The sequence below is a fragment of the Boleophthalmus pectinirostris genome, unplaced genomic scaffold (genome assembly GCF_026225935.1).
Source record: "Boleophthalmus pectinirostris isolate CB_2022bp ecotype Guang Dong unplaced genomic scaffold, ASM2622593v1 HiC_scaffold_16, whole genome shotgun sequence".
NCBI lineage: Eukaryota > Metazoa > Chordata > Actinopteri > Gobiiformes > Gobiidae > Boleophthalmus > Boleophthalmus pectinirostris.
In genome coordinates, this window is record NW_026571095.1 from 6,494,370 (window position 1) to 6,508,702 (window position 14,333).

A 14,333-nucleotide genomic window follows, 5' to 3' on the forward strand; every position below is an offset into this window, starting at 1 on the left:
TACAACTGAACAAAGCCCAGAGTCACCGTGAACGCCACAAACAAACAAAACCACTCACCCATCACACTGTTGGGTTTCCTTTAAAGTCCGTTAAACAAAACAAAGTGCGGTTTATTTGTGAAAAAAGTTAAAAAATAGACCATTTAATGACAGTGCATTTTATAATCCAGAGCACCTAATAGCACGGAAAATACAGTAACCTTTAAAGTAGCGTTGTCAAAGTATCAGAAAGCAGATGCTGATCGATACTAGTAGACTAGACTAGTATCAAAAGTGGGAACCTACCTGGACCATTGAGGGATTACACAGATATAAAACCACATGGGAATATAAAAGAAAGAACTATGATTTAATGTTGAAATCACATTCTATTGTCTAATTAAAGATGTTTTTTATTATCACCGTGTTATCAGAATCGGTATTGAGTGTCGAGTCTGTCCCTCAGTATTGAAATCGAGTTTGAAATGTCATCGTGACAGCACTATCGTCCAGCAGTGAATGTAAAAGTGTGTTAAAGTGAGGCTGATGCGCAGAGGTCAGTATCAATGGGGAAATTGAATTGCCTTATTTTGAAAACCATGTCGTATTGAATTATTGAGTGAGTGGGAGCGGGCTGTGCAGTTGAAACGGAAGCCTACTCCATGACATAGAACTGAATACTATAGCTGACAGCAAACAGGGGTTCACCCAACTCCACTGTGTAAACAAGCTGCCACAATACTCCACTGTCAGAGTCCAGTCAGTGCTAAGGAAAACACTTAAAGGTGCGCTATGTAACTTTTGTGGTGGTCCGTCAAATGCTTTTCTTTGTCAATATGTCACTGCTTTGTCTAGAACAGGGGTCTGCAACCTTTTTCCTCTGCTGAGATACTTCCATAAAACAAAAAAGTTACTCATTTCTGTGGCTGCAGAAAATTGAGACGATTATAAGAAAGAGGGCGAGCCTTGGGGTACAGTTAGGTGCATGTGAAAAATAAACCAGTGTCCATTTGTTAGTGCACAAAGTTGGTCTTCAAAGTGATACATGTACATTGGTAAGGGGCATGTCATTAATAATAAAGTTTTATTATGCTGCACAGTGATATAATTCCAAATTCCCTTGGCGAGCTACTTGGAAGGGGGTTGAGAGCTGCTGTTAGCTCCCAAGCTACAGGTTTGAGACCCCTAGTATAGAATGTTCCGCAGTACAGCATTAAACAGCTCTATTTTATATTTATTAAATCACAGGTGGTTTTATAACTCAAATATACCTAGAAAAACAGACAGTCTGACTGTGAGATCAGATCTGACCTGCAACTTAATCTGGTTTTGTCTCCATGAAGATAGAAAGGTTTAATACCATACTGTGGAACATTCCAGACAAAGCAATAACTTGGAGTAAGACATTTGATGGACCCTCCACTTGAAAAGTTACACACTGAACCTTTAAAACTTGATTTTGATACATCAGTCATAATAAAAATACACACCTTTTTAACACATACAAAAAATCCACATAAAATAGTTGTTTCTTTATTACCTCCTTACACTAGTTATACAGCAGAGGTGTCAAAATAGACCAAATTGTACTCAAGTAAAAGTAAAGTTATAGTACTCAAGTAGAATTATAAAGGAGTGGTCCAAGAAATTACTCAAGAGTAACTTAACTTTGCACTATATAACTTTTTGGCTGAGGGTTCGTCACCTGTTTGTTTTTATAGAGATGTCAGTGCTCTGCCTGGAATGTTCCACAGTGTGTCTTTAAACATCTGGACCTTACATTTACAGGTCAGGCCTATGACTTGGTCTGAAATAGTAATAACATCTCCATGGAGAAAAGTATTTACCAAAAAAACAGAAAAGTTCTACAGTGCATCTTTAAAGAATAACTTTCAGAACATAAGGAACGATAAATATTAAATAATGCACAATATGTGGTGTTTTCAAAGAACACAAATGAGATGTGAAGGAGCAGTGTAAGAAACACAAATGTTCAAATCATTTCAGATTGTCACATAAAGCTTCTGTCAGTTTAGACTCACAGTGGGAAGAGGAGGCACGACTCTTAATCGAGTAAAAAATATTACTCAGCAGGAGTAAAAGTATACTGCTAGAAAAGAACTCGGTAAAGTACAGTTTCTTTGTGACCTCTGCCTACTTCCTTTACCACTCTATTATATCTTTTCTCTTTCAAATTCTGCTGGTTTTCAGAAGTTTCACATGTTGCTCTGCTGTCCTGTCTCTTCTCTATATGAAAGAAATGTCCCACCCCCCCTCCCCCCTCTGTTGCTCTCTCCCACTCTCTATCTACCCCCTCCCTCTCTCTCCCCCTCCTATCTCCCTCTCTCTCTCTCTCTCCCGCTCTCTCTCTGCCCCCTCTTTCTCATTATCCCCTCCCTCTCTCTCCCCCTCCTATCTCCCTCTCCCCCATCTCCTCTCTCTTTCTCTGCCCCTTCCCCTCTCTCTCCCCTCTCTCTCTCTCTTTCTCTCTCTCTTGCCCCCCCTCTCTCTCACCCTGCCCCCCTCTCTTCCTCTCTCTCTCTCTCTCTCTCTCTTTCATTCCCTTCTCTTCTCCTGCTCCCTTTCTCTTTCTTTCTCTCTCGCCCCCTTCTATCTCTTTTTTCCTCTCTCTCCCTTCACTCCCCTCTCTCTCACCCCCCTTCCTCTCTCTCTCTCCCTTTCTCTCTCTTTCACTCAATTCCCCTCCTCTCTCTCCCTCTCTCTCTCTTTTTCTTTCTCTCACTCCCTCTGTCTCCTTCCCTTCCTCTCTCTCCCCCTCCCCCCTCCTTTTCTCTCTCTCTCTCTTTCTCCCTCCTCTCGCTCTCACTCTGCCCCCCCCTCTCTTCCCTCCTCCTTCCCCTATCTTCCTCCTACCCCTCTTCTCCCCCCTCCCTCCGTCCGTCTCTTCTCTTCTCTCTCTGTCCCTGGGGGAGACAGCGCTCTTGTTTGTTGTTTTAAGCCTGGTCCCACCACTCTCTCGAGACACAACAGGAGAGGGAGCGCACACAAGAACCCTGTTATGGTGTGATGGCCTCTGACGGAGCAGCCCTCGCCTGGGACATCCCACTCCGGGCAGCATCACACGGGACGATCACAACCAGCGCTCTCTCCACCTTCATCTCCTCTCACTGAGCTCTCGCTTCTAATACCTCGGAGACCTCGAGCAGAACTTTTCAGATGTTTGAGGAATTCGTACTGGACTTGGAGAGCTTTGCCGACAGCTTTCATAATTTGATTTGGGAGATGTTGCTCTAACATTGCCTTTTTAGGTGCGTGTCTAAAAATGACGGAGTTATCTTGACATCTGGGGCAGAAATCTCCTCGGGAAATCCTTCTTACTTGATTTCTTTTCGGAGTTAAAGTGACTATTATTATTTAAACTGAACTGAAAGTGGTTTGGCTTGTTCTCGCAGCCCTCACATGCATGTCCAGGTGCATTTGTTGTTACCATCTTCCTGTTTTGCATCCTGATTCTACTTTGCATCGCGCGTCAGAGGATTGTGCTGGTCAACATCGCAGGGAAGAACAATTTACGGACACAACAACATGGCTGACTCAATCAGGACCCAAACTTTCATATTTCTCCAACTTTTCTCTTCCACCTGCATCCACAAAGTTCTCTTCTGATGCTTCTGTAACCTCACCAGCAAAAATCTCTTCAAACTTCCAGCTTCAAAATGATGAACAAAGATTCCAGGTTTTCCAGGAAGGGACCTGCTAATTTCTCCACTCGTAGGCACTCATGTATTGGGTAAGCATTTTTTTGAAAACGTTTATCCTTCTCAAGTTTTGGGGAAGTGAGGTCGTCCGGTGTTTGACAGGTCGGAGCTGAGTTACGACTGTGTTTGTGAGATTTATGAGACAAGAGATTTCCAAAAGGTGCATACATAGTTATACTTGAGGTGAAATCTGCTTTTTGTCACATGTATTTAGACATAATGTGATCTTATCGGAAACTTGGCTGGAAGTAAGAAGATAGAGATGAACTGGAGATGCTCTCGTGGTTTTGGTGTGTGGTCACATTTTGTATAGCAGGTTCATCTTAATTTGGATTATTATGGTTTAAAACTACAACACTTTTAACAAACTCATATTACACTCTTTTCTGATCTATGTTCTAATGCGGTTTCCTCATCACAAACACACCTGGACTTCTGTTTCATTGTTTCACTCACATGTTTAACACACAAAAACCTGCACATTTAAACTGAGTTCTTCTCTCACACTCAAAACACTCTGCTCCACCTTGTGATGTCATGTGGTGATACAGAAAGTGCTCCACTTTGTTTTTAAAGTCCATGCACCTTCACTAGAATCATTTGGGTGATTTCAGACCTTAAATTGTCCATTTCTACAGGTCAAAAGGCAAAAGGAGCTGCTCACTTAAATAACCACTTCATGACATCACAAGTTGGAACAGAGCATTTTGAGCTTTGGAGATGCAGACAGACAAATTGTGCAACATGAAAGGAAACACAAAATACAACTCCATTATGTTTTTGATGAGGTAATAACATTCTAACATGACTTAAAGCTCACAAGAATCCATTTTGCATAATATAGGACTTTCAGCAAAAAAAGAAAAAGAAAAAAATGGATAAAATAGCCAAAAATTGTACTGAAATAAAAATAACTTAAAGATAAAATTTTAGGATATAACATCTGATAAGAACTGTAGGACAAAACATTAAATAAAATGCCAACTCTGATATAGAGAGAGACACAAAAATGAGAAAAATGAAATCATATCTGAAAGAGCGGTGCAAAAAACACACATCTCTTTGACGTAACACACACTTGACACACTTTTGCTCCAAACTGGCATGAATCATGCTTTATCAGATGTTTTACTGACTTTACGGCGAGGCCACTCCGAGTTATAAATTCTGGAGTTCACAGCTTGTTCTCATTTGCTTAAGTACACACCACAGGTTGTTAAGGTGGAGTGTGCGGTTTGACCCAGCCTAAGTACCGGTACTCTAATTTACTTGAGTAACTTTTTAAATAAATTGTCTTTTCAGAGTTCTTTTCTAGCAGCATATTTTTACTCCTAATTGAGTAATGTTTTTATTGAAGTAACAGTTGTGCTTCCTCTTTCCACTGTGATTGAGTCTAAAGTGACAAATGTTTTATGTGACAATCTGAAATGATTTGAACATTTGTTTCTTGCAGCGCTCCTTCACATATGATTTATTTTTCTCATTTTGTTTATCCTTTTGAAAATACTATATTTTGAGCATTATTTAATGTTTTGTTCTTCAAATTATTAATCAGATATCACATCCAGACATTTACACTTATTCTTAGTAGCAGTAGTTTGTGTTTCTTGTGTTTTTCTGTGTGTGTCCTTTGATAATACCAGTGCATTATTTAATATTAACTTCACATTTGGAATCAGATGACACATCTTAACAGTTATTCTTTAAGTGACTGGACCTGGGATGAACTTTGATAGAAAGGAGGCGTTGTTGTGAGTCTTATTTGAAAAAGATCTCCTCCTCCCTCTGAAGACAAATTAGTTCCATTCAAATTGAAATCTAAACAGCAGCGTCTCCAACTGCCAAGAGGGATAATCATGAAATCGTCCTGACACTGGTGAAGATGCTGAGCTGTTTGTTAAGAACTTTCCTTCATCCTGCTTAGGGTCAAAACTATCAAAAATCTGATATTAAGCATAACTAAAACAAGTAACTGAAACTAGATACTCATTTGAGGAGGTATTGATACTAAAAAAGTCACATTGACAGGACACAAATGAACCTTTCCTGAATGTCTTTAGAATGATGTTGAGTTGTTTCAGAACAAGTGTCAGAGCACATAGACTAGTACACACATGGACCAACATGAATCTACTGCACCACTGACCATTACACACATATAAGGACACAAGGGAATATTTTATGATTCAGTTTGTGTGACAATTGTTGTTTGTTTTCCCAGTGTTTTTTTGGTTTGTTTTAATTGTTTTGATTTGTAGTTATATAATATTTCAGAATTGGAGAAAAAAGTATTGAGATTCTTGGTGCGTTCAATTATCCATCCGATTCGGACGTCTGAGGACGTTGCCTATCTGAGATAGAATCCAAGAGACTGCGCCCAGTGTCACTTTTAAGTATGAACTGTTTTTATTGTGTTTGGAGCTTTGGTGGTTTAAATGACAATTTCAGTCACTGTAGTACTGCAGTACCTTACTGCGTCCGTATTACTGCAATATTTTACTGCGTCTGTATCACTGCCTATGGGACTGGTGGTCAGTGTTGTGGTGAGGCCAATATTGAACAAAGACTTGTTTTAAACAGGTGCTGCTAACAGATGATAAACAACAATAAGAGCTTTCCAGTGTTAAGTGTTGAAAATCACATTCTATTGTGTAAATAAATGAATGTTTTCACTGTGGTATCAGGATCCATATCGAGTATTGAGTATCGAGTCTCTTCCTTAGTATCCAAATGGAGTTTGAAATATCAGCAGTGGTCCTGTGTGGGAGCAGCAGGCTGCAGGCGAGATGGAGCACAATATGACCAGTCATGTGGTAGTCTACCTCTTTCATAACAGAAGCTTCACAGCGCTGGTGGAAACATGCCTCCCAGCTCTGCAGTTTGAACACAGCTGATCACACCTCTGTCTCTCACCCGTTATGGAGAGCAAATATTTAGATTTCAATATTAAAGAATAGACTCGATACTCAATACTGATTCTAATACCACAATAATAAGTCAATAGACAATAAGATTTGATTTTGAACATTTAAGCGTAGTACTTCCTTTTCTATTCCATGTGTGTTATATGTGTGTGTAATGGTCAGTGGTGCAGTAGGTTCATGTTGGTCCATGTGTGTGTACTAGTCTATGTGCTCTGACACTTGTTCTGATGCAGATCAACATCATTCTAAAACTATTCAGAAAAGGTTCATTTGTGTCCTGTGAATGTGACTTTTTTAGTATTGATAGTCCTCAAAAGAGTATCTAGTTTTGATACTAGTTTTAAATTGTGTGTAGAGTCCCTCAGTCATTCAGGTAGAATCCATGGCAAAAGAGAAATTCAATTTGTCAACTGGACAAACATTTATTTAAGTGGAAAATGTTTCGCAGCTCATCCAAGCTGCCTCTTCAGTTCTGGTCAGAATGCTTTTTTTACTATCAGTTAGTATCTGAGTTTCGATACTTTTGAAAACCCTAACTCGAGTAGAAGTACAGAGTGATGGTCCAGGAGATCACTCAAGTGTAAATGATTTGGGGAAAGTTCTATTTAAGTAAGAGTAACTTAAAGAGTAACGTCTGACTTGCAATTTGAAGTTCATGTAATCTGAAGGACATTGCATAAAATCTTTTATTTTCAAAGGATAAACCACAAAATTAAAAAAATAAATTATATCTGAAGGAGCGAAATGCAAATATTCAAATCATTTCTTATTGTCCACATCAAGCTTTTGTCTCTTGTAGACTTAACTAAAACTTTTTCTTTATTGTTACTTCAATACAAATATTTCTTAAGTATGCTGTTGAAAAGTACAATTTCCTTAAAGTAAATGTAAGTGAGTACTACCTACTTCTGTTCATCAAATATTAATGCTTGAAGAGTAACTGTACGTCACTCTCCTTAATTGGCTTCGCTGCGGCTGCAACGCGATATGACCGAGCTCAGCAAGAAAATCTACTACAGCTGTCATGAGATCCTCCAGGACTGCGCTTATGTAACACGATCCACTCCAACAGACACTCAATACAGGCTCATGGGCTTATATGGGCCAAGCCTCCTCAGACAGGCGCGCTCCGACACAGATGGAGGGCATGGGTCAGAGGTCAAGGGTCAGCTTGGAGAATTTTTCTATTTTGGATTTGCGTCATCTCAAGTCTGCCGGAAAGAAAAAAAAAAACAAAACTCAGAATCAAAGAATTTTAAATGACGTTGCAAATTGGGAGCTTTTTCCACTGCGTCCATAAAGAGTTATCCCATTGTATTTGAAGGTTTGGGGTCATCTTCTCAGATACCAATACTGATACTTAAAGCTCTGCAAACTACCAGTAAAAACAACACCAGTGATGAGTTGGATTCATTTCTAACACATAACATATTTGGATTTCCATGTTACCTTTTTATTCTTTTGAAAATGCTATATTTGCCGAAAACAGTTCACAGTTTCCCATTTGTTTTTGCTCTCCTTTGCTCTCCACACTCACTCCACCTTCAGAGCGCATCACATATATTATAAGTTCCAGGCCTCCTCAGTGTCCGGACACAGATGAAGGGCAGGGTTCAAGGGTCAACGGTCAGTTTGGAAAATTTTTACATTTTGGATTTGCGTCATCTCAAGTTTACCAGGAAAAAACTCAGAATCAGCGAATTGTAAATGATGTCACAAATTGGGACTTTTTTCCACTGTGTCCATATAAAGTTATCAGCTTGTATTTGTTCTTTGCAGCTGATGTTGTCACTATTCCCTGGAGGTGCAGTGCTAACTGTTAGCACTACTCTATCTGAGCTTAATTTGAGCTTTATTTTCACACAATTGGACCAAAAAGAACTGATTTAGCTGAAGCTACGACAGGTGAGCTGATTTGTGCAGTTTAAAATTACAGTCACAAACTTGCTGGCCCATTGTTTTTTCAGTTTTTCACTTAAACAGGATCATGAACATCCTGAAAATATGTTTAAATCAGTTTTCAGAGATTCAGAGTTTTCGGACTATCTTGTATTTTGTATACTGTCACTGCAAATGTATCAGTTAAAAGTTTTGATGTCATCTTATAACGATGCATGCGTAACAGCTTTTTCCTGATAAAGACAACACCAGTGAAGAATTTGATTCATTTCTAACACATAACATATTTTAATCACCATTTTACATTACAGTTTATTGTTTTGAAAATGCTATATTTGCTGAAAATGATGTATTAATATGTTTAATAATTTTCATTTTTGTTTTTGATGCACTGAGTCTCTAGCCTGATTTATCACAGTGTTAGAATTCGTTCGCTCGACAGTAGATGGCACTTTTTGTCATTTAACCAATCGCTGCTATTTGGTCGTGACATATGTCATGCGCCACTAATGGGGTTAACTGGTGTATTAAGCTTTTCCCAAATCCAGTAGGAAGAAGAACAATAACGTCTTTCCCCTTGATAAAATTCACCAAACATTCTCTTTGTTCCGGCTTTAAATCCTCGAACTCCGGAATCGTTGCCAACACAGAATATATGACTCTTCACTGATTGGCTGGTGGCCGAACTTGCACTTCTGGGGTTTTTTGCGAACCATCTAGTGTATTTTGATTCCTGACTTAGTTCCTGGAGAGAAATTAAATTAAGCGGAGGCACTAGGTGGCATCAGCCTGGCTACTGAGTCTCTTCTCCATTTGCTCTCTGCGCTAAGTCATCCTCCGTTCAGAGCGCTATCACATCACTTTTGCGTTACATTCCAGTAATGAAACTACCGCACATCACATCAGGTTTGTGAAGTTGTAGTGCATTATTTTGTATCATGCTTTTGTATATTTATGAAAACCAGCCGAGCAGAATCTGCACAGAATCTTACAGCTAAACAGAAAGAGAATTTGAATAGGGGCCAAGAGAGATCACTAGATTACTCAAACATGAATGGACATTTAAAACCTCTTCAGGCAGGTTTCTGATGAGAGAACAATGTTATAACATTGGTAGAAAACGGAGCAATGGGGACCTGGATCTTGAGCTTGTCTTGTACTTTAGCTTGAGGAGTTTACCTGATATGCATTTTTATTTAACTACATCTGTCTACATATAGCGCCCCCTACAGTCCGATTCTGTGGTTTTATGTGCATTGTTTTGTATTGAAATCGTGTGAACTCGGGGCAGGAGACATGTGCTTCTCTCTTACGTTCTCAGCTCCTCCAGCCGTGAGCCTTTGTGGATCATATGAGGAGATCAAAGCTGCAGATTTCAGACCACAACCTTTAATACAAAACCATGCTCACAACGGGCCCATTCTCTTTACCTGATCTGTACAGACTGCTCCAGAGCTCCACACAACGACACATGGGATCACAGGCTGGGTTACTCTTATAGAAGTGTGGTGTTTGATAAGGACAAAAGTCAGTTCTTATGTAATTGAACAGATGAGCCTGAAGAACAAGGGCAGTGTTGTCAGCAGAGGTGAGCAGAAGAGACAAACACTGGATCAAAGAATATGCAAGGATTACACAAATTAACTGTTGCCAGACCACCTGTGCAGTTATTGATATTTCGCAGCAACATCACGCTGGAGGTGCTCTACATGTACCTCTGTAGCAGCATGTTCAGAAGTTTTCAGGGAAGCACAGTATACACATTAGCAAACACTGCCCAATAAGTTTTAAGATTGTCTTGAAACTAAAAAAAACAACAACAACATAATGGATTTAATTAACGCATTTTCAGGAGCCTGAGATTGATACAAGTGTTTATGGTCCAGTTTAGAAGTTTGATTTTGAACAAAAATTCTAAACTGTGTTGAACAAGAGAAATCAGCTCATGTGTTGTAGTTCCAATTAAATCAGCTGTTTCTGGTCAGACTGTATTAAAATAAAGCTTCAGATAGAGTAGTACCTTCAGTTAACATCACAGATCCAGAGAATGTTGATGACATCAGCTGCAAAGTATTAATGCAAAAATAATGCAATTATTAGCTTTGATTCTTAAAATAGCAAATGGTGTGACCAAAAAATAGTATAATTTCACTAGAGGGAACCAGACTTTCTCTGGAGCTGGTCCCAGACTCTGGAACAGGCTTCTTCTGGATATTAGAACAGCCAAATCTTTAAAAACTGTCAAATATTTCTGTATATAATTGTTTTGTCACATGCTCATTGTCACATGACCTACTCTCTTAAAAGGCCTCGGCGGGTGTTATTTTATTATATGTAGTGACACAACCTGACACAACCTGACATAACCTGCTGAAACACTCTGCTGATCATTTTCACTAACTTTTCAGCCTTGACTTCGAGGAGTCTCTGTTCAGAATGTTTCCCAAAGAAAAGCCTCTGAAACTCTCACTTCCTGTGTTTTTAATACTTTTAAATCACTGTTGAAAACTCCTCTGTATGCACTGGCATGCTGAGCAGAGCATGTGTATTTTATTATGATATTATATTATATTATATTGTTTTACTTTTTTGGTTTGTTTAGTCTTATATGATTGGACTTTCTATTGCCTTTGTGGTTGCAGCTGTGGTTGTTTTTAAATCTGTTTTCTGAATAAACCTGACTTGACTAATGACATGTACTTCTTGGCAGATGTACCTTTCAGAATACATGGCACATAATATGTTCATTGTATTTCCCTGGTAAATAGCACTAAACGATGAACCCAGAGGTCATAAAAGAGACCTGTGTGTGTGTAATAAAGGCGTGTGTCTGTGGAGCTGTAGTCCGACTGAATGAGCCGTGTAGTACCAGGACGCCATTCAACACTTCCTCTTCCTCACACTCTACACCGTATTTACCTTCATGGCACAAACACAGACACACACACACACAGACACACACACACACATGCAGACACACACAGACACACATACACACACACACACAACACACACACACACACACACACACACAGACACACACAAACACAGACACACACAGACACACAAACACACAGACACACAAACACAGACACACAGACACAAACACACACACAGACACACACAAACACACAGACACAAACACAGACACAAACACACACACACACACACACACACAGACACAAACACACAGACACACACAAACAGACACAAACACAGACACAGACACAGTCACAGACACAGACACACAGCCAAAAAGTGTATTGATGGTTGAAACTTAGTCACATTTCTCACTGTGAAATCGTAGATTTGATATATATATATATATATATATATATATATATATATATATATTTTTTTTTTTTTTTTTTTTCCTAAATTTCTTCTGAGTGCAGAGTGCTGAGTATAGAATTTAAAGGTACTATATTACTCAGACTTGACTCTTATGAGCTTTAAAGCATGTTATAATATATATACCATGTTATAATTGTTACCTCCTCAGCAGACCTGGAGTTGTGTTTAGTTTCATTCACACATGTTTGAGTAACTCTTTTATTATTAATCTGTCTACATCAAAGCTCAAAATGCTCTGTTTGACCTTATGATGTCATCAAGTGTTAGTTTTCAAGTTAACAGCTACAATTTACCTGGAGTTTATTAGAGGAAATCTAAGACTGAAATTATCCAAATGACTCTAGTGAAGGTGTATGGAGTTTAAAAACACAGTGGAGCACTTTCTGTATTACCACATGACAACACAAGGTGGAACAGAGTGTTGTTAGCTGTTCTGTTGCAAAGTATTAGTAAAGTATTAAAACATTAGCAAAGAAATATATTGTTATTTGTTTTTGTGAATAAGTAAGTGGATGTATTCTTTTGACACGCCTGGACTTTGTGAGTGGAGCTGGGTGGCGTTTGTAAACAGTTGAGACAGTTGGACAGAGACAGCTGTGGATGTGACTGTGGACTATAGATAATAAAAGACAAAGTGAGAAGAGGAGGGAGGCAGGGGCAGATAGAGCGGCTCTGTGCTGAGATAATGAGGCTCACCACACCAACTCAACACAATACTGCTGCTTTTCTTATAGGCTTTTCAATCACCATCTGAAGACAGTGACACACTCCAAAAATGTCTAAAAGCTCCATATCGTCACCTGACCTCTGGACTTAACTGCACGCCTCCAATTTAGGGTTGACAAAGGGACGAACTAATACTAAAACTATCAAAACTAGATACTCATTTGAGCAGGTATCAATACTAAAAAAGTCACATTCACAGGACAGAAATGAAGCTTCCTGAATGTGTTAGAATGATGTTGAGTTGTGTCAGAACAAGTGTCAGAGCACATAGACTAGTACACACACATGGACCAACATGAACCTACTGCACCACTGACCATTACACACATATAACCAGTGTTGGGAAGGTGACTTTTAAAATGTAATCCCCTACAGATTACAGATTACATATCCCAAAATGTAGTTTGTAACATAATCCATTAAATTACTTAAAGTGAGTAACGTAATCTGAATACTTTGGATTACTTGGTTTGCTGTAGAGAAGCAAAGACGAAGAAATAGTAACATAAGAAGTTTGAAGTTTTGTCTGATAAAAGAAAATAAAAAGCCCAGACTTTACTGAACTAAATTAAAAATATTAGTGATAGAAGAGGAGGAGACACGGTCCACACAGCAGGATTTAGTCCTGTTAAATCCTGTTTGAGGCATAGTTTAGACAGGAAAAAACCTCTGTGTAATCCATTTATTTCAACAAAGTAACTGTAATCCAAATACCACTCACTTAAACAGTAACTGTAACTGAATACAGTTACTCATAATTTGTACTCTGATTATGTAACTCCGGTACATGTAATCTGTTACTCCCCAACACTGCACATAACACACATGGGAATAGAAAAGAAAGTACTGTACTGCAGTAATGTTGAAAATAACCTTCTATTGTCTAAAAAGTGTTTTTATGATCACTTTAGTCTCAGAATCGGTATTGAGGGTCAAGTCTGTTTCTTAGTATCAAAATGGAGTTTAAAGTGTTAGTCTGGTGACAGCACTACTACACACTGTACAGACTGGGTTCCATGTGTGTGAAAAGCGTAACACAAATAAAGATTGACAGATCGATTGGCAAAAACATTTGGGTCAGGTCGGCTCCCATAGTCTCTGCCGCTTTAGAATCTGACCATGGTGTAGTTCTCTTAGATATTTAATGACTGAAACAATGTGGTAATTAGGAATAAGACGACACAATGAACCAAAATGAGCACATCGCAAAGACTGCAGTTTTTTTAGTACCATAATTTCCTCCGCAAACAACAAAATCTCCTGTATCTTCTATAAGTCATATTATAATGATGTTACCTCCTGAAAAACATAATGGAGTTATGTTTTGTTTCATTCACACATTTGAATAACCTTTTATTATTAGTCTGTCTACATCTCCAAAACTCCAAATGCTCTGTAGTTCACAGTTAACAGCTCCCTTTTACCTTTTACATTTTACCTTTTACCTTTTACCTTTTGTTCAGTATAGATGTGAAATTCCAGAGATGAAATCATCCAAATGATTCTAGTGAAGGTGTAGTTTGTTTCTCAGTTCTTGTGTATGAGTTTAAAATGTGAACTTTGAACAGAACACTTTCATTAGAACATAAATTGCTCGTCAGAAAAATTGCAGTTAGATATTTTTTGTAAATCGTGCAGCCCTCCTTAAAGGCACATTGTACAATTCTTGTTTTCATGGAGATGTTATTGCTTTGCCTGGAATGCCCCGAAGTATGGCATTAAATATATCCTT

The 14,333-nt window shown here is 38.7% G+C and overlaps 1 protein-coding gene across 4 annotated transcripts in view; it reads left to right on the forward strand.

Annotated features, from left to right (window-relative positions):
- LOC110174801 (cAMP-specific 3',5'-cyclic phosphodiesterase 4D-like) overlaps positions 1–14,333 on the forward strand; it is a 131,056-nt gene that overhangs the window by 30,251 nt on the left and 86,472 nt on the right. For 2 of the 4 annotated variants that reach the window (XM_055151823.1, XM_055151824.1), the window contains exon 1: positions 2,863–3,730. The exons of 1 other annotated variant lie outside the window; for it this stretch is intronic. In XM_055151823.1, the coding sequence (XP_055007798.1) occupies positions 3,657–3,730 (74 nt within the window). In that variant the 5' untranslated portion in view covers positions 2,863–3,656. Of the gene's footprint in view, positions 1–2,862; positions 3,731–14,333 lie in introns of those variants that run through there. One more of the 4 variants, XM_055151822.1, reaches the window with a different exon arrangement.